Consider the following 21,312-nt stretch of genomic DNA (forward strand, 5'->3'; position numbering starts at 1 on the left):
GGAGCAACGGAAAGAGAAGAGAGAACCGACGTCACATCGCCAGAGCGTCCCGTCTCCACTTTCTCTCTCCGCCTCAGCCTGAGTTGACGCGATTCGACTCACGCTGCATTGTCGCCTTGTTTGACTCACGAAGACTGGCTTATTGGTTAGTTCGTCTAAAGAGTGCTTATGCTGCCTATTTGCATGATCGACATTGAAATCCCCCAGTGCTATGGCTTGGTAATCAGTCACTAACATAGACCCTGCTAGATCTATATAAGCTCCTTCCACGCCCCAACACAGATGGTACTTTTCTGGCCATATAGGCCGCCTAGTACTATCTCCTTTCATTTCTCGATCTCTCGACTAACCCGTTCATATCATCATCAAGCCATGGGTGACAAGAAACAGTACTCTGGCCCTCGTCGGCCTCCCGCCAGCAAAGAAAAAAGACCACCGATCACCCATTTCCTTTGTATCCCACTAGTCAATGCAGCCTCTCTCCCTCAATTGGAGTCGTCTCTCGCAGCATTCAAAGCCGCTCTTCCTCTTGCTCCTCAACCGCCTCACCATGGGCTTCCCTCAAGAAAACCCGTCGTCGAGCGCCCACTCATTCCCCGCGGCGCAATTCGACCCGTCGGCACCCTCCATCTTACCCTAGGTGTCATGAGTCTCCCAACGCAGCAGCGACTAGAAGAAGCCATTAAGCTTCTCCATTCTCTAGATCTAGCCAGCATGGCGCGCGAGGCGGAGCGAAGCGCACGCCGTAGCCGGACAACGAAGAACAAGAGCCAATCTACGACTTCTCAAATCGACAACGACACAATCACCAACCCTAGCCCTTTCACCGTCTCGCTGGAGTCCTTGAGTGCGATTCCCCGAGCTCGAGCTGCCACGGTCTTGCACGCGGCACCCGTGGATTCCTCGTCTCGACTGTATCCGTTCTGCGAGATTCTACGGGATAAGTTTCTTGAGGCGGGGTTCCTGCAAGCTGAGGTCAAAAAGGACAAGAGACCTGAGGGGGTACCTCAACAGCAGTCACCTCAGCAGTCAGCTCAGCTATCACCTCGGCAGCAGCAACAGCAGCAACAGCAGAGTGACATCAGCAATCGACCCCCAGCAGCACCCAAACCCAAACTCCGCCCCCTCCTTCTCCACGCCACAGTTGTGAACACAATCTACATCAAAGGAAGACAACAGCCCGCCGAGCGAGGTCTGAACGGCAAAAACCGCAGAAACCAGTACACTTTCGACGCGCGGGACATCCTCACCCACTATAGAGACTACTACGTCGACGGTAACCGCGTAACTCCACGGTCGGACGCTGTCGTCGTGAAAACCCCAGTTGTGAAAACCAGTACGCATGAAAGCACCCCCCAGGGTGGATCAGACGACGAGGAGGCCTCGGCTGTGTCGAGCAGGAAGGAGAAATTCCCATTTGTCTGGGCCAGGGACTTTCCCCTGGATGCGATTTGTATCTGTGAGATGGGCGCCAAGAAGCTTGATCTTGAGAACGATCCTGATGGAATGAATGCTCGTTTGGGGGAGAAGTACAGGGTTGTTGCGGAGAGGAGACTGGATTTTGGGTCCGCGGCTGACGCATGATATGTCTGATGATGATGTTCAAGTTATATACTTTGTCATAGACTAGACTGCCAAAAGGCAATCAATAATTCTACGGTACCCGACTATACTTCAACGTAGCACACTTGTATATTGAGATAATTCAGGGGGTATTTTATTGTCATAATCCAATCCCAACTACCAACTAACTATCGGATATATGCAATCAACTCTCATGCATCATCTATCAACAAAAATATCAAGAGCCGTAATCCATCTCAACAAGACACGTTATCATGAATGACAAACAAATGAAGCGCCCAGTGAAACACACCACGCCACTACTTCACTTCACGCACAAAAACCCGCACCCTTCACGGGCCCGCTCACAAGCCTTCTTCAAAGCCTGCTCTTCAGCATCCGTCCACTTAACAGACAGCTCATCCCACGGCTTCCGCGCGTTATACTCCTCGCGGAACGTCTTGTGCATGCCTTGCAGCCGACTGACTTCGCGGGGGTCTCCGGTGCCCGAGTAGACCACGAACAGGGTGCAAGGCGGGAGGGATTCGTAGATACGGTTGATGTTGGAGACGGTGCGGGAGACGGTGTCGATGAGGGCCTTTTCAGGGGTGGAATCGTCTGTGGACATCGGGTCCGATGCTGTTCCTTCGGGGGCTTGGTTCAATGTTGTAGACTCGTTGGCGTGGTTCGGGTCTGGCATCCGGTTGCACCACCCGCGGTAGAGTTCGAGCTCGCGCATGCGCGCCCACGTGAAGTCTACGCCGCCGCCTGGGATGGATGGGTTGGTGTCGTCGCCGTTGACGACGGAGGAGATGCCTTTCACGACGTCGTCGTCGGTGCTGCATCCGATTGAGGCGGTGGCTTGCGCACCGAAGCCCCGCTCGGGGTTGCCCCAGTCGACGACGGCGCCGGTTCGGTATTGGTCGGTTGCTGCGCCTGATTTGCCCGGTTTGGCGGTGCGGCCGAGACGCTTGAAGATGCTTTCGTTGGAGGACTCGCTGGTGCCCCAGCGTTCGCCCTTTTCGCATTTCTGCTTCACGAGCTCGAGCACGGCGCGGGCGTCTTCGATGGAGTCGTGGCCTGTTTGGCCCTTTTGGATCTCCTTGCCGAGGTATTTTTGGGTGAGCCACTTTAGGCTGCATTTGAGGGGTGGGCCGCGCGGGTGCGGGTAGATGAATGTCGTGTCCACGATGAAGGGGTGGGTGATTTTGAGAGCGTTGAGGTCGGAGTTGAGGGAGTGGCCGACTAGGATGGAGCGGGGCGTGAGGATCGTGAGCAGCTTTTGCTGGATGTCGGCGAGCGTGGTCGTGACGGGGTCTAGCTGCTCCTTGGTGATACCGGAGAAGCGAGTTAGGTAGTCGATGATGGGGAGATCCGGCTTCACGAGCTCGTCCAACACCACCTCACCGTCCCAGCGCACCATACTAATGCGCGTGAGCTCGGATTTGCCGCCTTCTGTGATGCACATCTCGCAATCCAACGAGAGCACCTCGCGGCCGGCCGTCATGCTGCCTTGTTCGATCTCCTTGTCAGGGACTTGGCCGTCCTCCAGAGTGGCGACATGCGTGTCAACCCACCCATTCTCCGCCGTTTGGCCGGCGCGCTGGCGACTCTCGCGAAGATTCGACCTCTCCTGCTCCGTTGGGAGGAGAGCGGGATGCAGAACGTAGTCGTTCTCATTCAAATCCGCGAGCGAGCTGATAAAGTTCGTGATCGGGGTTCGCTTTGCGACGAAGCCCTTGTTCGGGGCTCGGGGACCTTTCTGGTTGCCGCTCTCTTTGGTTTTTGGTACACCGGACATCAAGATTGCCTGTAGCGGTGAATGGACCTTGTTGTACTTGGAGTCCCCAGGAGCCCGGACCGGCCAGACGTGCGGGAACAAATCGGACAGGGATTGTAACGGTTCTGGAAGACTGTCGCGCGACAGCGGTCGAGGGACAAATTTGTGGGATCGGTCTTCTAAGGGAAGGCCCTGTTTCCACCGCTGGAAATCGTCCACTTTTTCGTCGACGCCCTCTCCTTCATTCGCATCTGTAGCCTCCTGTTGCTCCGCCGGTAGCGACGCAGTAGCAAGGGGGATTGTCCCATCAAACATTCCCAGCTCCAGACCTGGAACCATCAATGTCACGACCTTCCGCACATGACCGGAATGCTTGACTGAGATCCACTGCGGCGCAATGCCATCAGCGAAGCAGTAGAGCATCAGGGCCTGCAGGTCCGCGATCCGGATGGAAGACTGTAACCGGCCGTCCACGTAGGTGAGAACCGGGTATTTGGCCTTTTCTCCATCGATGCGCTTCTTCTTGGACGATCTTCCGGCCGGCATTTCATTCTGTCGCTTCCGAGAAGAGTCTTCCGACTGCGTGGTGGAGGAAGTTGCGGTGGTTCCGTCGGTCGCCGTCGGCGTGTTTTGAAGAATCGATAGAGTCTGGCCTACTCCGAAGCCGTTAGTCGAGTCTGTCTTGGGTCGGACTGGATCTTCGTCGTCTGAGCATCCAGCGTCTGTGCGCTTGCGCTTCTTGTTTCCTGCCATGTCCGGGCACGAAGCGGGTTCTGAGTGATTTGGGAATCGACGCAGGATGGACTTCCACCAGGAAAACATTAGATCCACGGCAATCGGATGGACACTCCAAGCTCTGTTCAAATCGAGGTTTTCTCGCGCTGAATGACAGGACGATGCTCGGGGATCGGCGACGCGATCCTCGACTTTTATGGCACGTGATTCTTATCGCAGCTTACTCATCTGTTATCGAGGATTACTCATCCGTTATCATGAAGTGACTGAAACTACGATTCCATTACACTCTCTTAATAGGATTAAGGCGATATCACTTCCCCATGGCGACAAACAGACGATCGCCGATATCTCCCAGTCCCGGTACGATCATGCCTCGCTCGTTACACTTCGGATCCACCGCTCCAATCCAGAGCTCTACACCCTCGGGCCAACACTCAGCTACCTTTTGCACCCCGTCCTGAGCCCCTAAGACGCTGAGCATGATCACGCGCTGCACTCCCCACTCGCGGAGAAGGTGAATGGCAGCCTCGGCAGTGGCACCCGTGGCGATGATGGGATCGAGGAGGATGGCGGTAGAAGCAGCAGCCGTGTTGACCGCGCTGGGACTGGAGGAATCTGGCCGTTGGTAGGGGAGGTTGTTGTAGTATTCCACCGGCTGGAGGCTGAGCTTTTCGCGGAACAGACCCAGATGGTAAATGGGTACGGAGGATGGAAGGAGATCGTTGATGGCTACGATCGAAAGGATGGGTCAGATTACTTCAACAGATCCTGTCTTGTTTGACCAAATGCCACGACAAAGTGGGACAGGAACAAAGAGGGCAAGAGAGATTTATGCATTCCATACCTTCGATCATACCCAGACCGGATCGGAGGATAGGGATGAGAGCGACGCTGGCAGGATCAATCTCATGCGTTTCGTACTCATACCCTAAAGGGGTGGTTCCCTGGATTCAAGGGTTCATTAGGGATTCTTCCTGCTGACAGAATTGCATCCAGGTGTGATTACCTTCCCCCGATTGGTAACTTGCAGTCCCGACGAGAATGCTTCGACCCCTAGAATGGTCGCGATCTCACGGACGAGATCGCGGGTTTCGCGGGTGGATGTCGATTTGGAGCGGAGTTGCGACAGTTTGGCCTGGAGACAAGGATGGGTAGACACATGGATATTGGAAGGGAGTGCCATCTTGCTAGTAGTCGTACTCGATTAAGTCTTGGAGAAACGATGGATGATAGTAAGAAAGACGAGGATGACGGAGGTGAGATAGAGAGAAAGTATGAAAGACAAACGAGGGGAAAGTTCTTTAGGCACGAGAAGCTCGAGGAGGGAAGTACCTTTCCATACATTATTGTATGTAAAGATACATCTGCTGGGATCCACTTGTATACCCAAGGCATTCATTCATCCTCCTTCTTCCCTTCTATTTTAGGTACCAACGCGATTCCACACCGGTAGTTTCACCATTGGCGATCTAGATCAAGCATAGCATGTCAGCTATTTCCGTCTTATCGGCCTTTCCACGTCAGTGGTTCGTGCCCCACATCCCCGTCGATCGACCCGGTCTATCGTCATTCTTGGCACGCTTAACATCCCGATCGCTCTCCGAGAACGACTTTCTCTCCTCCCCTCCCTCGCTGTCCCCTAATGAGGTGCGCTTTTCGCCAATCAAATAATGTGAACGGTGGACTTCTGCACCATGGAAGCTGCAGATCGTTCGCCTGACAACAATTCGCCCATCGCGAACCAGGAAGAAACGGCGCTATCCGAGGTCCGAACGCGGCCTCCCACCACTGAAGAAGCTCCGCCAGAACGCCAGGCCTGGTCGTCCGAAGGATATCCCCTGCCTCCAGTTACGGAAAAGCCAGCGGATGGCCCAGTCGAACCGAATCCACAGAGGAAACCTCCTGTTTCCAAACCTCTCTCTCAGCATGCCACCCATCTTTTCTCCCTTTCCTACCTGGTCTTCTTCTCCATCTTCGGGACGCTGGCGCGCCTGGGCCTGCAAGCTATCACCGTGTACCCGGGGACCCCTGTGACAATTGGGGTACTTTGGCCCAATCTCGGCGGTTCGTTGCTCATGGGCCTCTTTCTCGAGGATCGGAATCTCTTCCGCGAAGAATGGGGCCATGGACCAACGCCATCCAGCAGAAATCGCGATCCGGACCAGGCTCGCGAAGACGCGAAACGCCATAAATCCGTCAAGAAGACCATTCCACTCTACATCGGTCTGACGACAGGTTTCTGTGGCTGTTTCACGTCCTTCTCCTCGTTCATCCGGGACGTCTTCCTGGCTTTATCCAACGACCTCGCCGACCCCTCAACCCCGACAATCACCTCGCGCAATGGCGGATACAGCTTCATGGCCCTCGTCGCAGTCATTCTCATTACCGTATCCCTATCCATGGGTGGACTCATGTTTGGCGCCCATCTCGCGCTGGCCCTCGATCCAGTCATGCCGACTTTTCCATTCCGCGTGACGCGCCACATTATCGACCCCCTCTTTGTCATCCTCGGCTGGGGCTGCTGGCTCGGCGCCGTCTTCATGGCCATATGGCCTCCCGACCGCCACAGCTCTGACGCCGACGTGTGGCGCGGCCGCGCAGTCTTCGCCATTGTCTTTGCACCGCTGGGGTGTCTCCTACGCTACTACCTCTCGCTCGCGCTCAACACGCGCACCCCGTCGTTTCCCTTGGGAACTTTCACCGCCAACATGCTCGGGTGCATTGTCATGGCCATGTGCTACGATCTACAGCGCGTCTCTGGGATCGGCGCCCCGGACGCGACCGGGGCAGTCAGCCACTCCGTCATGGTCAGCTGTCAAGTCCTCCTGGGCATTTTGGATGGGTTCTGTGGTTCCCTGACTACAGTGAGTACGTGGGTTGCGGAGTTGCATGGATTGAGTCGGCGACGGAAGGCGTATATCTACGGGATTGTGAGTATTGCGGTCGCGCTGGGGTTCTTCGTTGTTATTACTGGGTCTATGCGGTGGACTATAGGGTTTGTAATGCCCGCATGTTGACTGTAAAATAGCCCTTACATTGTTGAGGGTTTTTATGTATATATAGGTTTATACTTGAGTATCAATCATAATGATTAGATCTAGATGAGTTTCTTGGCAGGGTAAATCTATATCCGGCGGATGGTGCCATGATGAGTCGAGTGTGGGCTGTGGAGATTGTGGGGGTCTGCCTCGTGTGGGTGTGCATCAAGTGAATTCCTTCTAGTTAAGTCTGTATGTAAGTATATCCACTGCTTACATCCAAACTAGATAACACGAATGACATATAATCATACAATGAGCATGCTAAAAAATCGGGATGTGAGATCCATAGTAAGGTGCACATATACATTTACACATTGGTTTATATGCAAAACATTTGCTACTAGACTTCTGTTCCTTCCCCACCTAAGCCTAGTCATAGCAGTGACAGGGTACCTTCTGTCACAAAGAGATAAACGGATCTATACCTGATTCTCCATTTTCGTGATGAGCGTCCCCACATGCGGCAGCAACTCAATAGCAAAGTCGTCACCTGCCTTCAAGAAACCCTTGGGGTTCTTCGCGGCGCCCACGCCCGGCGGCGTACCCGTCAGGATGATAGTCCCCGCGGGCAGAGTGGTGCCCTGCGAGAGAAAACTAATGAGTTTGGGGACGCTGAAGATGAGGTCGCTGTTACAAAACGTAAATATTAGTGTTAGCGGTTGCTGGAATAGAGTGGGGCACACGGTTGAGCATACGTTAGGGGGCAGTCTTGCATGATCTGGCCGTTTTTGAGGCCGCGGATGTGGAATTTGCTGGCGTCGGGGAAGTAGGCGGCGGAGACGAGGACGGGGCCTGTTTGGATTATTATTAACTTCTTTGTCTATCTTTCTCTTTCCTTTGTCCACAGTCAAGTGGATTCGTATTGATCAAGTGGCAGTACTGCTAGAGTAACAAAGAGAGAAAGAACGAAAGAAGAAAAAGGAAGAGACATACCAATGGGACAAGCACCGTCAAACCCCTTTGAAAAGCACCACTGACTCTGGTTCATCTGCGACGTCCGACTGGAGACATCATTTGCCGCCGTGTACCCAATTACATAGTCCAAGGCGTCAGCCTCACTGACATCCTTAGCGTCGCGACCAATAACAACAGCCATCTCCGACTCATAATCACCCGTATTGTCCACCTGCGTAAGCTTCGGCAAGACAGTCGGAGCCGGCCACGGGTCCGCCAACGAGGTAGAAGGCTTCATGAACAGCGTAGGCACATCAGGAATAGCCAGTTTCATCTCGGCAGCGTGCGATGCATACTGTGTCCCTCGCGTCAGTACGGACACTTGTCCTTCTCTGTCGAGTGCAACTCACGTTAAGACCAATGCATCGGATGGACCCGACTTCGCTCTGCGCCAGGGGAGACAGCAACCGGCCGATGTTCTCGGTGGTCTCTGTCTTTTGACCCGGGCTGAGCACCGAGTTGCCGGAGAAAGGACGTACGGAGACGTCTTTACCCTGGTAGAGGGCTAGTCCCACGTCGATCTGGGGATCTGTCGGCTCGCCGATAAGGGTTTTGGCGGGGTTGGATTTGGGCGTGAAGCGCACGAGGCCTGTCGCGTGTGTTAGCTATGTATTTCCTTTTATTTTTTACGGCAGGATGATATAAACGCACGCGAGAAAGTAGATGCGATCTTCGACATGGCTGTGTAGATGTGTAGTTGAGAAGGACAAAAGGAAGAGACCGATTGGAAAGAAGGAGACGCGATCCCCACGGACTGTTGGGGTCGATTTCAACTTCCCCACGATTTATTGTGGGGACGGCATCGCCTGGAGAGGCCAATAGTATATAAACCGCAACCAACTCTCCTGCACTCTGACAGTCATTTGTAAGACTGTGCATTCTTCGTCATGACTGAGCCCAAGGGACCGTACCATCTTGTCACCGTCAACACCGCTCCCGAGCGAGCCAAGCGACTTATCGGACGCGTCGCTGATGCCCTTAAGGACCGCTACACGATTATCCATGTTGACAACTGCGAGAGTAAGTTCCCAGTTCTCTACAAAAGGGCTTGATCCAATTACTAATTTGGTCTATGGCAGACATTGAAGAAGTCCGTCCCAAGGTGACGCAGCACATGCCCGAGGTTCTCGTAGGCCAGCCCTATCCATCATTTTGGAGAAACCCAAACCAATGTATAACTCTGACTCCCTTCCTTTCTCCTCTAGTTCAGCGCCTCCATGTGGTCGGACGAGCAGGCCCAAGAAATTCATCAGATTGCCCGCGAGGTTAATCCGAATATCAAGCTACACGCCCTGCCGCCGGGTTTACAGGTCGAGCGTGGTCCAGATGCGGTGGTGGAGTACCTGTGTGAGAAGGTGCCTGTTCTCCTAGAGAACTAGACCGTGTTGCCGTCCCATATATAGCCAATATAATACATCCTTGATACAACAGTATTGGGTCTGGACCCGAGGTCTCCTCTCCTCTCTCCGCCCGAGAATAACCCAGAGATGCGATGCCGGTTGCCGAGCCAAGAGATCCGGACGGCGGAGTGGAGACTAGCGGGGCTTAGTCAGAATCGGTCTTGATCTGATATCATTTCCCGATATCCCGATCCCACTTGAATACAGTCATCTCTCCACCAACCATTGTACATCAGTCTTTAGAACCCCATGTTTTCTGCCCGGTTCGTCGGCCGGGTGGCCTCTGGCACCCGTTCCTTCTCCACATCGAGATTGATGCGGACAGACCTCTCCTTCCAGGTTTTTGGCCCGGAAAATGAGCCCGTGAGCCGCAGCCCGATTGTCTTTCTCCACGGACTCTTTGGTTCCAAGCAGAACAACCGGAGTATTAGCAAGTATGACGATTCTTAATCTTGCTTACCGGATGGATAGTAGCTAATGGGGACCTCCAGAGCTCTTGCACGTGATCTCAAGCGACAAGTCTACGTAGTGGTTGGTTATCTCCATCCTTCTCAGTAGAGAGATGTGTGGGTAGACAGCATCATACTTACCCTCTCCATCGGCATATGGTTAGGATCTTCGGAACCATGGTCACTCCTTCCATGCCAAGGAGCACAACTACTCCGTCATGGCAGACGATGTGAAACAGTTCATCCACAAGCAGAACATGGACCAGTGCGTCCTAATCGGTCATTCTATGTATGTAACCACACAACCTCTCGACCAACGACCATTCTCTTGAGATTGGAGACCTGCTCACCCCGACCAGGGGCGCTAAAACCGCCATGACCGTCGCCCTGGATGCCCCCAGCCTCGTGTCGGCTCTCATCCCGGTCGACAACGCTCCCGTCAACGCCGCCCTTCAGAGCGACTTTGGCAAATACGTCCGCGGCATGCAGCGCATTGAATCCGCCGGCGTGACCAAGCAGTCGGATGCAGACAAGATCCTGGCAGACTACGAACCGGTAGATTCCTTCTCCCCTCCCTTCCCAGACTAATAACATAGACGGGAAATTGACGAACATCGATAGTCCCTCCCCATCCGTCAATTCCTGCTGACCAACCTCATCCGCGGCGATGACGGCACGATGAAATTCCGCGTCCCCGTGTCTGTGCTCGGGGATTCGCTCCCCCACATGGCGGACTTCCCTCACCGGGAATCCGGGCCGATCTCTTATGAGGGGCCCTCGCTGTTCGTCAGAGGCACCCGGAGCAAGTATGTCAAAGATGATGCGATCCCGACCATTAAGAAATTCTTTCCCAAGGCGCAGATCGCGGATGTGGAGGCCGGCCACTGGCTTATCTCGGAAAACCCAGAGGCTTTTCGACAAGGTATGTTTTGTTTGTTCTATGGTTGCGCCGTATCCTGCGGGTGGCGATGAAGCTAACTGTCTTGTTAGTGGTGGTCAAGTTCTTACAGGACGCTTCTTGAAGATATATCATGATAGTGTTTGTTCTTTATTGTAAGATATCCAGATTAGATATGAGAGGTGTAGTATATCATAGTATCCACGACAGCTAGATATAGACACGTGACGACACACGGCATTGGTATGAGTGTCGTCCGTTGGACGATTGAAGATATTATGTACATGTTTCCCGTGAACTAGGATATGCTAGCCATCTTGTCAAACAGTGCGCCCCATTCGGGCAGTTCACTGGATTGTCGTGGTCCATTCTGCAGTGTCGCATCCCGAGTCCCACGGGGTCGTTGATGTATCCCATCTCGGGTACCATTTGTCTTCGAGCCGCGGAATTCAGACCGTAGACAGAGAGAAGGGGCGAAATGGTGATAAGTCGGCTGGGAATAGCCCGAGCTTCCAGGTATGCCGTTGTCAATTAACAAGCCATTATCCGGCTGGAGCACGGTCCTTCCATTTCATGCGTTTGAGGTCGGGCGATACTGGAGGGGATATTCGATCCCTGGATGGCGCGGGGCGCAGTAGCCGCGTATGATTGTTGATCCTTTCTCCAATGCCCGTTACTCTTTGGATCGACGCTTCCCCGTAATAAACTCAACATAGGCCGGTGGGTTCCCCTTGAAAGTCTCTAGCGTATCCTGCAGCAGTCCGTAGATGAGACTCAGCTTCAAACCCAGTTTGGCCGTCCGCGCAGCGGTGAAAACATCGTGTCGTTCTAGCGCCACCAATCAGTCCCACATCATCCAATTTACACAAAATGAAAAAAGAAAGTAAACTCACTCAACAAACTATAAATCCCCGAAAACGACAACCCAGCCGTAACAGTAGACAAGAAATCCCTGCGATCATTCCGCGCATAGTCGACCGTCTCCTCAAACAGCGAAAATGCAACCGCCCCGACTGCCAGTCCGCTTCCCAGCTTCAAGCCCTCCGCCAGGCCCCGGCTGCCGATCGCGTAGTTCTTCCATTTGTGGTACTGGAACCACCCGCTGGGTGAACTGGGAACCCGATGGGCGTTTTCGGCTCGGAAGAGATATGCTGCCTTTTTGGCCCCGTGCGGAACTCCGATCGTTATGCCTGACAGGAAAGCTGCTACTGCTGTGTAGTGGACCCGTTCGCGAACGTGTAGCCCCAGGCGCGGCGGTGCGTCGGATTCGAAGAGCTTGTCCCAGGTTTTGAACTTGCTCACGAGTGTCGGCTCCTGGTTTACTTGCGGGTCTGAGGAAGTGTAGGTAGCCATTGTGGATGTAACGGTGAACTAGTCGGTGTTCACTGTTCTGGATGGGATTGGGTAGGGGGTGGATGGTGGTGTGTTTATTTGGGATGGTCGAAGTGAAGTTGCGGTTGGAGACCGAAGATCCGAGAAAGTATTGGGGCGGTTGGTCCGAGCGCCGCTTCTCCTCCGACAGTCTATGGAATCACTTGCCGCTTTCTCTCTTTGACATGAACTCATCCCCATCAGAATAATCACTCACCATGGTATGTTCCCTCTTGCTTGATGATACATATTTCTCATTAGATATCTGCGTGCTATTGTATAATCTGACCTCCACTGACACACTCATCGCAGTCTCAGCCTGATTCCCTTAGTTTAACGCTCCTATTTAAGAAGCACAAGACCACTGTGCTACTGATGCTCCCACCGACGACCACAATTACTACCGCAAAAGAGTTGCTTCTCGGATCTCTCCAAAGTCGCGGCCTTCAAGGGATCAACGGCGACGTGATTCCCGGCGACGCCTCGGAGATCGAGTTCGGGGTGCCCGTGGACAAGAACGACCTCGAGAAGGGCTGGACGAGTCTGGAGCCAGACGTGCCGCAAGAACTTCTTACAAAGAGTGCAGGCAGAAAGTCTGCAGTGGGTCAAGGGACTCTGCAGGCAGCTGAGCTCAAAAACGGACAGTCGATCGCATTCCGGTTCCGGAAGCGCGGTGGAGAGGACACGCAGGATGACACTGTGGATGACCTCGAGGACCCCGGGTGGGATGTTATCCTGCCCAAATATGAGGAAGAGGAAGAGGAAGAGGAACTGAGCTGATTGTATTCGGTGTGAGATTGTGGTGGGCTGCTCTATTGGCTGAATGCTCATCCGGTGCATCGCTTGTGTATCGTCTTGCCGGACGGCGTTTTGACCTAGGAGGGATATAATGATGACGACAATTATGGCGATATGATATGAATCTGTATTATCACATGGCGACGAACAACTCAATGATATTGACACCATCTGTACAGTGCGCAAGGCTTAGCCCGCCATCCCAATCTTACTGGCGATGGGAACATTTCAGCAGACTACAGTACTGGTCGATGATTTGGAAACGCCAGTCCGTGTCGCCTTTATCTACACGTACCATCTTTGTCTCGAGTCCGTTTTGACTTCTCATAACCCTCGAAAAACCGCCCTTCTATTCATTCGTCGGCCGACATCTCCATCCCGACCCTGTCGGATTAGAATATTTTCTACAGATCTGCTCTCGGACGACTCGATCCACATACCAGGCACCTTCATCGATGTAGAAGAATACATCCATCTACGCCCCTCACTGAAACTTCTGTCCCGATGATGCAAGTCGCCTTCAGGACTAATCGATATCCACCTTTCAGTCCGACTTACCCACTGGAGTATTTGGTCCACTGCCGCCACAGCTGTGCAATTGCTTCTAGGACAAGTTCTTTCCTTTACCGTTGGACCTCGACGATGCGATGTTTTCCAACCTCGCCGTGTTTCATGCGGCTGGTGCGGACCAGATCAGGTTGACTGCGGACGGTGGATCCCACGGAACGCGAATCTCTTGCAAGCAAGCGATGTTTAGGGAAGTCTATGGAGACCAATGATACATCTCCAATGGTAGATCGCTTCTGGCATGCTTTGGCAGCACGATATTGCCGTGAAGGAGCTCAAGCGGGAATATGGATCCCAATGTCTGACTGTAGACAAAGCAATTTTGATCGATTTACCAAAGCCGTTGCAGTATTTGAGCTCACTTCTACACAAGTTATCAATGGAATTAGACTCAACCCCATCAATTTCGAGGCAATCGAAGTATGTTGTATAGATGTAGGCCTCTATATAGTATGACTAATCCACCACCGCGGGGCAGCAACCAGGCGGTCAAGAAATTCTGCGGGTTGAACGACACCGCCCATGTCATACTATCTGGACGGACTCTCTTGCCTCGCTTCTTCTCGTGTCTCTCTCCTTCAAAATCATATCCAGCCAAACCCATCGCGGATTTCCGTATCAAAAAGCTATGGAGTCGGAAGTACCCGGGTCCAAGCCGGGCCCCAAACCCCACATTGATCTATCCAAGAAGCTCTCCGAACTTCGATCGACCAAGAGCAAGTCGCACTCCGGGCCCAACAGAGACCCAGCACCTCCCACCCCTGCCCTCCCCGCCGTCCCAGACCTATCATCGAACAAGTATATCCGACCTGCTCGTCGGATTCTATCGAGACATGACCATGAGCTGTTCTTATCCTCTCCCACCTACACCCTGATCGTCGCCTTCATTTTCGGTCTCTCCGATTCAGTGCGGGGCCGATCCGCCACAGACGCCGAGAAGCGTCCTGCATCCCCAGGTGTTTCCAAGACCCGATCAGTGGTTCATTGCATGCGGGAGGTCCTCACTCAGCATCCGTCTGCCGATCAGGGGGGCTCGCGATTCGGCAATCCCGCGTTCCGCGACTTCTTTGACGACATTGGTGCGCAGAGTGCCGCCTGGCATCGTGAAATTCTCGGCCTGCAGGATGCCAGCGCCATCGATGAACTGTCGACCTACCTTGTCCACTCGCTAGGGTCGCGCGACCGTCTCGACTATGGCTCAGGCCATGAATTGAATTTCATGATGTGGCTGCTGTGTCTCCGGCAACTGGGGGTTTTCTCGACTAATGATTTTGAGATGATTGTGTTCCGTGTCTACGTCGATTATATGCATCTTATGCGCGAGGTTCAAAGTACGTACTATCTGGAACCTGCAGGGTCCCATGGCGTCTGGGGCCTCGATGATTACCACTTTCTGCCGTTCTTGTTCGGCGCTTCCCAGCTCGTCGGTCACCCCTACATCACCCCGCTGGGAATCCACAATTCGGCGGTCCTGGACGAGGAGGGCGACAGGTACATCTATCTAGATCAAGTGCGATGGGTAGACAGCGTCAAGACGGTCAAGGGCCTACGGTGGCACAGCCCCATGCTGGATGACATCTCCAGCGCCAAGAACTGGACCAAGATCGAAGGCGGCATGAAGAAAATGTTTGTGAAGGAGGTCCTGGGGAAGCTACCCATCATGCAACACTTCCTATTTGGTAGCCTCCTGCCGCCCGCCCCCGGGATGGGAGAGGGCGCACAGGAGTTGGAGGAGGACGACCACCACCACGACCACGCCCACAGTGACGGTCACCCCCATGGCATGAAAACAGACCATTTCGGCGACTGCTGTGGGATTAAGGTTCCGAGTAGCGTGGCTGCAGGCGCTGAGATGCGGAAGCGCGTGGGCGGGTCCGGGTTGCGGCCCATTCCGTTTGACTAGGAGCTGTATATAGCATAATGTGTTACGAGTTGGGATTGGGTGTTTGGGATATTCGTTTCTTAGTTTCGACCAAAATGGGGTACTGGGTCTTGTCTGTTCCAGCACTATTTCCCGAGTGCCATACTGTAGAGCTCAAACTATGCCCTAGTTAGTTACTAGTGTGGGGTAGGTTGGTAGGTATGTATGAAGTTATGAACCCACCATGAAGGCGACCTGTCCCTACTCAGGACAGTTTGCGCTACTTGGCATTGACTCCTTGAATATTTCCCGAAGCAATCCTCAATTAATTCGGGAGTATCCGATGAGATCAACGAGAAACATGCCAGAAGGACCCTGCGGACCGACCCCGTGAGCATCAAACCACACAACACCAGCATCTTTCGACCAATATTACATATTACTCTCATGACGATCTATCACAACACCACAAGAAGAAGCCAACCGAGGGGTTAGAGCCAGCACGAAACCCAGGTCCATGCCTTATGCCAAGCAAGTGGGCGGAACATGCCAAGGACGTCGGGTGAGGACCCTGGGGTGAACAAGCCTTTGCTCTACCACAGTCTCGTTCTTTTCTCGGTCATGGCTGTGGTTTTCGATGGGTGTGTCTTGGCTTTTCCATCTTGGCGACGGGCACCTTGGGAGTTAGTCTGCTTGTGCCGTGCCTTGGGATACTGGGTCGCTGCCAATGACCGTGCTCGTAATGAAAACTCTGTGGTGGAGTGTTCGCTGATGGGGGTCATGTCGCAGTCACTAAAATGAATGAGGACCCATGCGAGGTATGACGGAAACCGTATAATAAAAGGCGAGGTAAAAAAATCTTATTCTGCGAAGAACCGTGGTGAAGGCGCTCGGTCCCGTTAACCTTGGGAGAAAGAGAAACGTGCATATAAAGAATCTGAGCAGGACTTTAGATTCTTTTTTTTCACTTTGTGACTATCAGCCCCGCAGAGAACAGAGTCTGTCAATATGCTCTCCATCTTCCGTGGCCTTGTTCTGGCATCCCTCGCGACCAGCGCGGTGCATGCGCAGTCTCCAGCAACGACTACGTCGTCGGCTGCCGCATCGGCCGTGACTGGGTGCCACAGTCATGGGGACGATGTGTTTTGCATCGATGGCGATGGCTCTGAAGTTCAGGTGTCTATGACCTCGACTCCCACAGGGGAGATGCCGGCACAGTTCACTGGGTGCCATTCCCATGGAGAAGAACGGTGAGCAGAGCTTCCTTTACCAGCGTTTTGTGCTAAGTGTACTGATTGCTTGTTGTTTCGTTTTTTAGTTTTTGCAAGGACGACGGTGGGAATGAAGTCCAGATCATGGGGGAAGGGGCCGCGGCAGAAGATAGCCATGAACACGGCAGTGAGAGCTCGAGTGGATCCTCCGGCCACGGCGAAAAGAATTGTCATTTCCACGCTGGTGTTGAGTATGCCAACCCCTTTTCTGAATAATGGAACCACGAGAACCATACTGATGACCAGAACAGACACTGCGTGGGACCCGGGGAATCTGAGAATGAAGGCGAGAGTGGTGGTTCCAGCAAGTCATCATGCGGTATCCAAGGCCGTGACTATGACGTGCCCTTGCGGATTGGGACCTTGTTCGTGGTCTTGGTTACCAGCAGCATTGGTGTTTCCCTGCCCATGCTGCTGGCCCTGTTACCTTTTCCTTCTCTCAACACGTGGGTCTCGACTGTTGTTAAGCAGTTTGGGACCGGCGTGATTATCTCGACAGCGTTTATCCATGTGAGTTCTCCTTCTCCGTTTTTGTTTCCCCCCAATTTCCTCTTAATCTATTGGTAAACAAGTTGATCGACGCTGACAGCCAACAGCTCTATACGCATGCCAACCTCATGTTCACCAATGACTGTTTAGGTGAACTTGATTTCGAAGCCACAACCTCGGCGGTAGTAATGGCGGGGGTCTTCATCGCTTTCCTAATCGAGTACATTGGACACCGCGTGATCATTGCACGAGCCTCCAGATTACCCACCTGCGACTCGACACCCGAAAGCGGCGCACATTCACCCAAGGAGTGCCCGACGCATCAACAATCTCAGGCAATGACGCTCGCCGCATTGGGCCACAACCACGGCGCTCCTATGGACCCGACACAACCCAGCTCCAAACTCTCCGTGCTGGTCATGGAGGCAGGTGTGATATTCCACAGCGTGCTCATTGGCGTGACGCTCGTCGTAGCCGGCGACTCGTTCTACAAGACCCTGCTGGTAGTCATCATCTTTCACCAGTTCTTCGAAGGTATGGCATTGGGGGCGCGCATTGCTCTGCTTCCGGGGAAAGTGTTCCCGAACAAGGCTTTGATGGCGGCGGCTTTTGCGCTCATTACACCGATTGGTATGGCGATTGGACTAGGCGTGTTGAATTCATTTAATGGTAGCGAGCGCAGCACTCTGGTCGCACTGGGCACGCTTGACGCCCTGTCGGCTGGAATCCTCGTCTGGGTCGGCGTGGTCGACATGTGGGCGCGCGACTGGGTAATTGATGGTGGCGAACTCCTGGATGCGCCATTAGGGCGAGTGGCAACTGGTGGTATCTCGCTAGTTGCTGGTATGGCTTTGATGGGGCTATTAGGGAAATGGGCATGATTCTTGCCATATTTAATGTTGAATTCCAGGAGTCTGTTGGAATATGCACCAATAGACCAGTATAGACAGACTGCGAATCGATGCACAATCTCAACGACCAGATTTCAAGATAGATGACATATTGTTTGGGAAGTGTAGATGTGAGATTAGGGTCACGCTGGTTGAGGGAGAAAATGAGACCGTGAGAGACCAGGCGCAAATGTTGCAATGGCCGCCTTTGCGCTTCCACTTTATAACTTCTTTCAAGGGTGTCGGTGAGGACGACGCCATGTTGTGGAGTACTGTCAAAGCTGAGACACTTTTCCAAAGCCGTCACGCAACCACTATCTGCTCAGACGAGCGATTATTGACCCAGTTCGATATGACTCCTGGAAGGTCTCGGTTGTGTTTTTTAACTCTCACCGGAGAATGTCAATTGCGGCTCCAATTTCAAGGGTTTCCGTGTTTTGGTTGTATGATAACGGCGCATGCTTCACTCTCCATATTCAGGCTGTCATTATCTGCAGTCAATTCATCCTTCGGCCAGAGTTCGACCGACATGTCATCGGTTGGCGCCAACTGATTTGCTAGCGCTGTGTAAGCACTGACTACACGCCTGGCCTGCGGGCGATCTCCACACTCAAGCACTAGAAGCTTCGCCTGCAGCTCGAAGAACAGCGATATGATGCGATGGTAGAACACATCTTCTGGGTTGCCATCGCCGATCATGGCAGGTGTATGTTGAGTGGGCGGCACCAATGCCAGCTGGGGTTCAAAGTGCCGCACACTACGGGCAGTGGTGCCATTGCGAAAACATTCCATAGATATATATGGAGGGTTCGAGATCAGGATGTCACACTGAGCGGTTCCATGGGAAGAGAAGTCTTGTTGGTCAAGCAAGACTTGTTTCACACTGGGAATACCGCTGCTGTTGGGATCAAGCACGTCGCCGCGATGAAAAGAGACCTCGTCCGCTGCACGACTAGACAATAGACCTAGTCTAAGATTGTGCTGCAGATTTTGATGAGCTAAGTCAAGAGCCGTGGTGCTGAGATCAATCCCAAGAACAGACACCTTTTCCAGATGAGGAGCTAGGAGCGCATGTAGCAAGAGTGATATGCATCCCGTGCCGCTGCAAATGTCTACAATACGCAGGCTCTCATCTTTTGTTTCCCCACGCCGTTCACGGCTTCGGAGATAGGACCGTATCAAGTCCGCTGTATGGACAGTGTACGCCTCTGTCTCTGGCCTGAGACCATAGCATACCGTCAGCAGATAACTCGGGAATACATAATCGTGGCAAGTGAAAGTGAAGGCACCTCGGAATCAATACTCCTCTTCGGCAGAGGATCTCTAAGTCCCCGAAAGGTTGATCTCCTAGGATATACTGCAGGGGCACTCCTTTTGAGCGCGCTCTGCACATAGACCGCAAGAGAGTCCTCCATCCAACAGTGGATCTCCGAGTACTCCTGCTGGCAATAGTGCTGGCTCGCTCACGGAGCCATCGCAGCTCGTTTCTTGCAGAGTCTAGCGTACGGCATTCTTGTAAAAGGCGAGGGAGAAGAGGATGTTGACGGTACGCCTGCAGGATCGTCGAAGTGGGAATCCGAGGCATTGCAATTATTCTATATTTTCAAATGTTGTGAACTCTTTGACTGATGTTTACATCGGACGAGTCTATCCAGAAGTCCTGCGAAAGAACGCGCTAGTCCAGTCTAGGCTTAATTGGCGTGATTCCCTGTATAACCACGCATAACTATGACTAAGGCATATCAAGCTCATTTTATGCAGAACGGAAACTCCCCGCACGGTTTCGCCTGTCTACTCAGGTACGGAGCATAGGAAGGAATATAGAATGGAACTTTGTATCCAGAATGTATGTAGGGTATCTTTATGTCAAGGAGGTCTATCATAGAATGCGGAGTAATTGTTATGATGAAGACGATCACCTCTTGCGTGTCTTCTTCTTCTTCTTCTTCTTTTTCTTGTCCCCTTCCGAGTCGGCCGTTTTCTCCACGGCTACACGCGCCGGCCACTTCTTTGCGTGCTCTCGCTCAAACACGTCTTTATCCCGCCGATAAAGTAGCATCGTTGCTTTGGCATCCTCCACACTGGAGTGCGCTCCATCTTGGATATTGAGTCCGAGAAACTCGGAAGCCAGAACCTTCAGACGAGGAGATCCACCTCCCGCGACTTTCCGATACGGGACGTGTTTGCTGGTATCGCGGATATCACGCTTGGGATGGCTCAACATGAGGGCGTACAGATCGTTGCTCAGCGCATGTCCCACGAGGATCCGCCCATCCAAGATCTCGGTGACTTCCTTCTGGACATGCTCGAGCGTACGAGCATCCACCATATGCTTCGGTAATATGCCACTGACATGTGTTCGCCAGTCGGTAACCATTTCTTTGGGTCGCACAAAGGAGTCGTAGATCTGCTCGCCGTTGTAGTTGACGATACTCACACGAGCGAGCACGGAGGCGCTGTCGGGATTGGGACCGACGCCCACCATCTCGCAATCCATCGCGATATATTTACCGATCTCGGCGCTGTAGACAAAAGATATGTTTTAGCAAGCGATCCCATCACTCCTAAAAATAATACCGCAATACGAAAATACTAACGTTTTGGATCGCCCTTCATTGGCTTTGGCAGTCTTGGTTTCCGACCGACTCGCGGACATCGAACTTCTCCGTGAGGTGGACTGTCCGGCAGCCTCTTTGGCACCATCATCGGTCTGACTCGAGCTGTGTTCGGGCATCCTTTTCCGCTTTTTCGTGATGCGCGTCTGGTCGAAGGTCCTTTTTGCGGCGGTTGACTCTGATTTCCGTTTCTTCACCACACCATTTTCGTCCACGGAATCGGGGTTCTTGCGTTTTGTGGAGAGGGAAGAAGCACTCTCCTTTTTGATGGACCCCTGGAGCTTCTTCCAATTACTGGAGAGGTTTTTCACATCCATTCCAGCGATCCCTGTTGCATGGTGAACCAGATGCGGCAAGACCGGCGATCGGCCAAGAAAAAAAAAAGGGAATGGAGCGCGGAGCGGAGGCAACGCGACCGACGTCCGTGTCACGTGTCTTACAGTCTAGAAGCACTTCTCTAAATGAGTGTGATTTGCCCTCAGGAGCAGCAAATCAGTCACTGTGAGATTCATTCTTCTGAAGAATGGCGTGTAAAAGTATAACACTCTCTACTGGACACGGACTCCTAAAAAAAAGCCAATCAATGGACATGACAAAACTATGGATGATCGCACATGTAAAGAATGC

The 21,312-nt window shown here is 52.9% G+C and overlaps 13 protein-coding genes across 13 annotated transcripts; 7 read left to right on the top strand and 6 right to left on the bottom strand.

Annotated features, from left to right (window-relative positions):
• The first annotated feature begins 78 nt into the window (after positions 1-78).
• P168DRAFT_289290 (uncharacterized protein) lies at positions 79-1,666 on the top strand. Its single transcript, XM_024836966.1, has one exon. The coding sequence runs from the start codon at positions 373-375 to the stop codon at positions 1,582-1,584; it is 1,212 nt and encodes a 403-aa protein (XP_024694475.1). The 5' UTR covers positions 79-372; the 3' UTR covers positions 1,585-1,666.
• A 222-nt stretch (positions 1,667-1,888) lies between these two features.
• On the bottom strand, positions 1,889-4,096 carry P168DRAFT_233686 (RNA exonuclease; the record flags this gene model as incomplete). Its single annotated transcript, XM_024833382.1, has 1 exon — positions 1,889-4,096. One exon carries the CDS (start codon positions 4,094-4,096, stop codon positions 1,889-1,891), a length of 2,208 nt encoding a protein of 735 aa, XP_024694476.1.
• A 210-nt stretch (positions 4,097-4,306) lies between these two features.
• Positions 4,307-5,531, bottom strand: P168DRAFT_289292 (uracil phosphoribosyltransferase). Its single transcript, XM_024836967.1, has 3 exons — positions 5,088-5,531; positions 4,926-5,025; positions 4,307-4,810 (listed from the first exon to the last, which is right to left on the bottom strand). The coding sequence occupies exons 1-3, from the start codon at positions 5,262-5,264 to the stop codon at positions 4,392-4,394; spliced, it is 696 nt and encodes a 231-aa protein (XP_024694477.1). The 5' UTR covers positions 5,265-5,531; the 3' UTR covers positions 4,307-4,391.
• A 53-nt stretch (positions 5,532-5,584) lies between these two features.
• On the top strand, positions 5,585-7,144 carry P168DRAFT_289294 (FluC/FEX family fluoride channel). Its single transcript, XM_024836968.1, has one exon. The coding sequence runs from the start codon at positions 5,776-5,778 to the stop codon at positions 7,096-7,098; it is 1,323 nt and encodes a 440-aa protein (XP_024694478.1). The 5' UTR covers positions 5,585-5,775; the 3' UTR covers positions 7,099-7,144.
• Positions 7,145-7,435: 291 nt separating this feature from the next.
• On the bottom strand, positions 7,436-8,796 carry P168DRAFT_250842 (fumarylacetoacetate hydrolase family protein). The gene is made up of 5 exons (XM_024834241.1): positions 8,728-8,796; positions 8,427-8,665; positions 8,056-8,371; positions 7,818-7,914; positions 7,436-7,749 (listed from the first exon to the last, which is right to left on the bottom strand). The coding sequence occupies exons 1-5, from the start codon at positions 8,753-8,755 to the stop codon at positions 7,542-7,544; spliced, it is 888 nt and encodes a 295-aa protein (XP_024694479.1). The 5' UTR covers positions 8,756-8,796; the 3' UTR covers positions 7,436-7,541.
• A 94-nt stretch (positions 8,797-8,890) lies between these two features.
• P168DRAFT_303588 (uncharacterized protein) lies at positions 8,891-9,568 on the top strand. The gene is made up of 3 exons (XM_024838775.1): positions 8,891-9,096; positions 9,156-9,205; positions 9,282-9,568. The coding sequence occupies exons 1-3, from the start codon at positions 8,964-8,966 to the stop codon at positions 9,453-9,455; spliced, it is 357 nt and encodes a 118-aa protein (XP_024694480.1). The 5' UTR covers positions 8,891-8,963; the 3' UTR covers positions 9,456-9,568.
• A 124-nt stretch (positions 9,569-9,692) lies between these two features.
• On the top strand, positions 9,693-11,205 carry P168DRAFT_289297 (putative alpha/beta fold family hydrolase). Its single transcript, XM_024836969.1, has 6 exons — positions 9,693-9,910; positions 9,968-10,007; positions 10,090-10,214; positions 10,285-10,480; positions 10,547-10,847; positions 10,916-11,205. Exons 1-6 carry the CDS (start codon positions 9,726-9,728, stop codon positions 10,945-10,947), a joined length of 879 nt encoding a protein of 292 aa, XP_024694481.1. The 5' UTR covers positions 9,693-9,725; the 3' UTR covers positions 10,948-11,205.
• Positions 11,017-12,253, bottom strand: P168DRAFT_326192 (uncharacterized protein). Its single transcript, XM_024841097.1, has 2 exons — positions 11,717-12,253; positions 11,017-11,651 (listed from the first exon to the last, which is right to left on the bottom strand). The coding sequence occupies exons 1-2, from the start codon at positions 12,174-12,176 to the stop codon at positions 11,497-11,499; spliced, it is 615 nt and encodes a 204-aa protein (XP_024694482.1). The 5' UTR covers positions 12,177-12,253; the 3' UTR covers positions 11,017-11,496.
• Positions 12,254-12,412: 159 nt separating this feature from the next.
• Positions 12,413-12,974, top strand: P168DRAFT_280758 (uncharacterized protein; the record flags this gene model as incomplete). Its single annotated transcript, XM_024835886.1, has 2 exons — positions 12,413-12,415; positions 12,507-12,974. The coding sequence occupies 2 exons, from the start codon at positions 12,413-12,415 to the stop codon at positions 12,972-12,974; spliced, it is 471 nt and encodes a 156-aa protein (XP_024694483.1).
• A 1,156-nt stretch (positions 12,975-14,130) lies between these two features.
• P168DRAFT_289301 (serine/threonine-protein phosphatase 2A activator) lies at positions 14,131-15,600 on the top strand. Its single transcript, XM_024836970.1, has one exon. It carries the CDS (start codon positions 14,188-14,190, stop codon positions 15,460-15,462), a length of 1,275 nt encoding a protein of 424 aa, XP_024694484.1. The 5' UTR covers positions 14,131-14,187; the 3' UTR covers positions 15,463-15,600.
• Positions 15,601-16,428: 828 nt separating this feature from the next.
• Positions 16,429-18,061, top strand: zrfC (putative ZIP Zinc transporter; the record flags this gene model as incomplete). The annotated part of the gene is made up of 4 exons (XM_024834990.1): positions 16,429-16,670; positions 16,739-16,882; positions 16,943-17,201; positions 17,288-18,061. 4 exons carry the CDS (start codon positions 16,429-16,431, stop codon positions 18,059-18,061), a joined length of 1,419 nt encoding a protein of 472 aa, XP_024694485.1.
• Positions 18,062-18,188: 127 nt separating this feature from the next.
• On the bottom strand, positions 18,189-19,667 carry P168DRAFT_250851 (N5-glutamine methyltransferase family protein). The gene is made up of 2 exons (XM_024834242.1): positions 19,360-19,667; positions 18,189-19,289 (listed from the first exon to the last, which is right to left on the bottom strand). Exons 1-2 carry the CDS (start codon positions 19,653-19,655, stop codon positions 18,491-18,493), a joined length of 1,095 nt encoding a protein of 364 aa, XP_024694486.1. The 5' UTR covers positions 19,656-19,667; the 3' UTR covers positions 18,189-18,490.
• Positions 19,668-19,963: 296 nt separating this feature from the next.
• Positions 19,964-21,030, bottom strand: rex4 (putative 3'-5' exonuclease). Its single transcript, XM_024834991.1, has 2 exons — positions 20,668-21,030; positions 19,964-20,592 (listed from the first exon to the last, which is right to left on the bottom strand). The coding sequence occupies exons 1-2, from the start codon at positions 21,000-21,002 to the stop codon at positions 19,986-19,988; spliced, it is 942 nt and encodes a 313-aa protein (XP_024694487.1). The 5' UTR covers positions 21,003-21,030; the 3' UTR covers positions 19,964-19,985.
• Between the last annotated feature and the right edge of the window lie 282 nt (positions 21,031-21,312).

This window comes from Aspergillus campestris, assembly GCF_002847485.1.
Source record: "Aspergillus campestris IBT 28561 chromosome Unknown P168scaffold_4, whole genome shotgun sequence".
NCBI lineage: Eukaryota > Fungi > Ascomycota > Eurotiomycetes > Eurotiales > Aspergillaceae > Aspergillus > Aspergillus campestris.

Coding starts and splice junctions, on each gene's coding strand:
- P168DRAFT_289301 (XM_024836970.1), top strand. CDS start 14,188: ATGGAGTCGGAAGTACCCGGGTCCAAGCCGGGCCCCAAACCCCACATT.
- P168DRAFT_326192 (XM_024841097.1), bottom strand. CDS start 12,176: ATGGCTACCTACACTTCCTCAGACCCGCAAGTAAACCAGGAGCCGACA. Junction 11,652..11,716: donor GGGGATTTATAGTTTGTTGA/GTGAGTTTACTT, acceptor TGGTGGCGCTAG/AACGACACGATGTTTTCACC.
- P168DRAFT_289292 (XM_024836967.1), bottom strand. CDS start 5,264: ATGGCACTCCCTTCCAATATCCATGTGTCTACCCATCCTTGTCTCCAG. Junction 5,026..5,087: donor AAGTTACCAATCGGGGGAAG/GTAATCACACCT, acceptor CCTTGAATCCAG/GGAACCACCCCTTTAGGGTA. Junction 4,811..4,925: donor CGGTCTGGGTATGATCGAAG/GTATGGAATGCA, acceptor TTTCGATCGTAG/CCATCAACGATCTCCTTCCA.
- P168DRAFT_289297 (XM_024836969.1), top strand. CDS start 9,726: ATGTTTTCTGCCCGGTTCGTCGGCCGGGTGGCCTCTGGCACCCGTTCC. Junction 10,008..10,089: donor AGCGACAAGTCTACGTAGTG/GTTGGTTATCTC, acceptor GCATATGGTTAG/GATCTTCGGAACCATGGTCA. Junction 10,481..10,546: donor TCCTGGCAGACTACGAACCG/GTAGATTCCTTC, acceptor GAACATCGATAG/TCCCTCCCCATCCGTCAATT.
- P168DRAFT_250842 (XM_024834241.1), bottom strand. CDS start 8,755: ATGTCGAAGATCGCATCTACTTTCTCGC. Junction 8,372..8,426: donor TCCGATGCATTGGTCTTAAC/GTGAGTTGCACT, acceptor CGAGGGACACAG/TATGCATCGCACGCTGCCGA. Junction 7,915..8,055: donor TGACGGTGCTTGTCCCATTG/GTATGTCTCTTC, acceptor TAATCCAAACAG/GCCCCGTCCTCGTCTCCGCC.
- rex4 (XM_024834991.1), bottom strand. CDS start 21,002: ATGGATGTGAAAAACCTCTCCAGTAATTGGAAGAAGCTCCAGGGGTCC. Junction 20,593..20,667: donor AATGAAGGGCGATCCAAAAC/GTTAGTATTTTC, acceptor TTTTGTCTACAG/CGCCGAGATCGGTAAATATA.
- P168DRAFT_289294 (XM_024836968.1), top strand. CDS start 5,776: ATGGAAGCTGCAGATCGTTCGCCTGACAACAATTCGCCCATCGCGAAC.
- P168DRAFT_289290 (XM_024836966.1), top strand. CDS start 373: ATGGGTGACAAGAAACAGTACTCTGGCCCTCGTCGGCCTCCCGCCAGC.
- P168DRAFT_303588 (XM_024838775.1), top strand. CDS start 8,964: ATGACTGAGCCCAAGGGACCGTACCATCTTGTCACCGTCAACACCGCT. Junction 9,097..9,155: donor CCATGTTGACAACTGCGAGA/GTAAGTTCCCAG, acceptor GGTCTATGGCAG/ACATTGAAGAAGTCCGTCCC. Junction 9,206..9,281: donor AGCACATGCCCGAGGTTCTC/GTAGGCCAGCCC, acceptor TTTCTCCTCTAG/TTCAGCGCCTCCATGTGGTC.
- P168DRAFT_250851 (XM_024834242.1), bottom strand. CDS start 19,655: ATGCCTCGGATTCCCACTTCGACGATCCTGCAGGCGTACCGTCAACAT. Junction 19,290..19,359: donor AGAGGAGTATTGATTCCGAG/GTGCCTTCACTT, acceptor CTATGGTCTCAG/GCCAGAGACAGAGGCGTACA.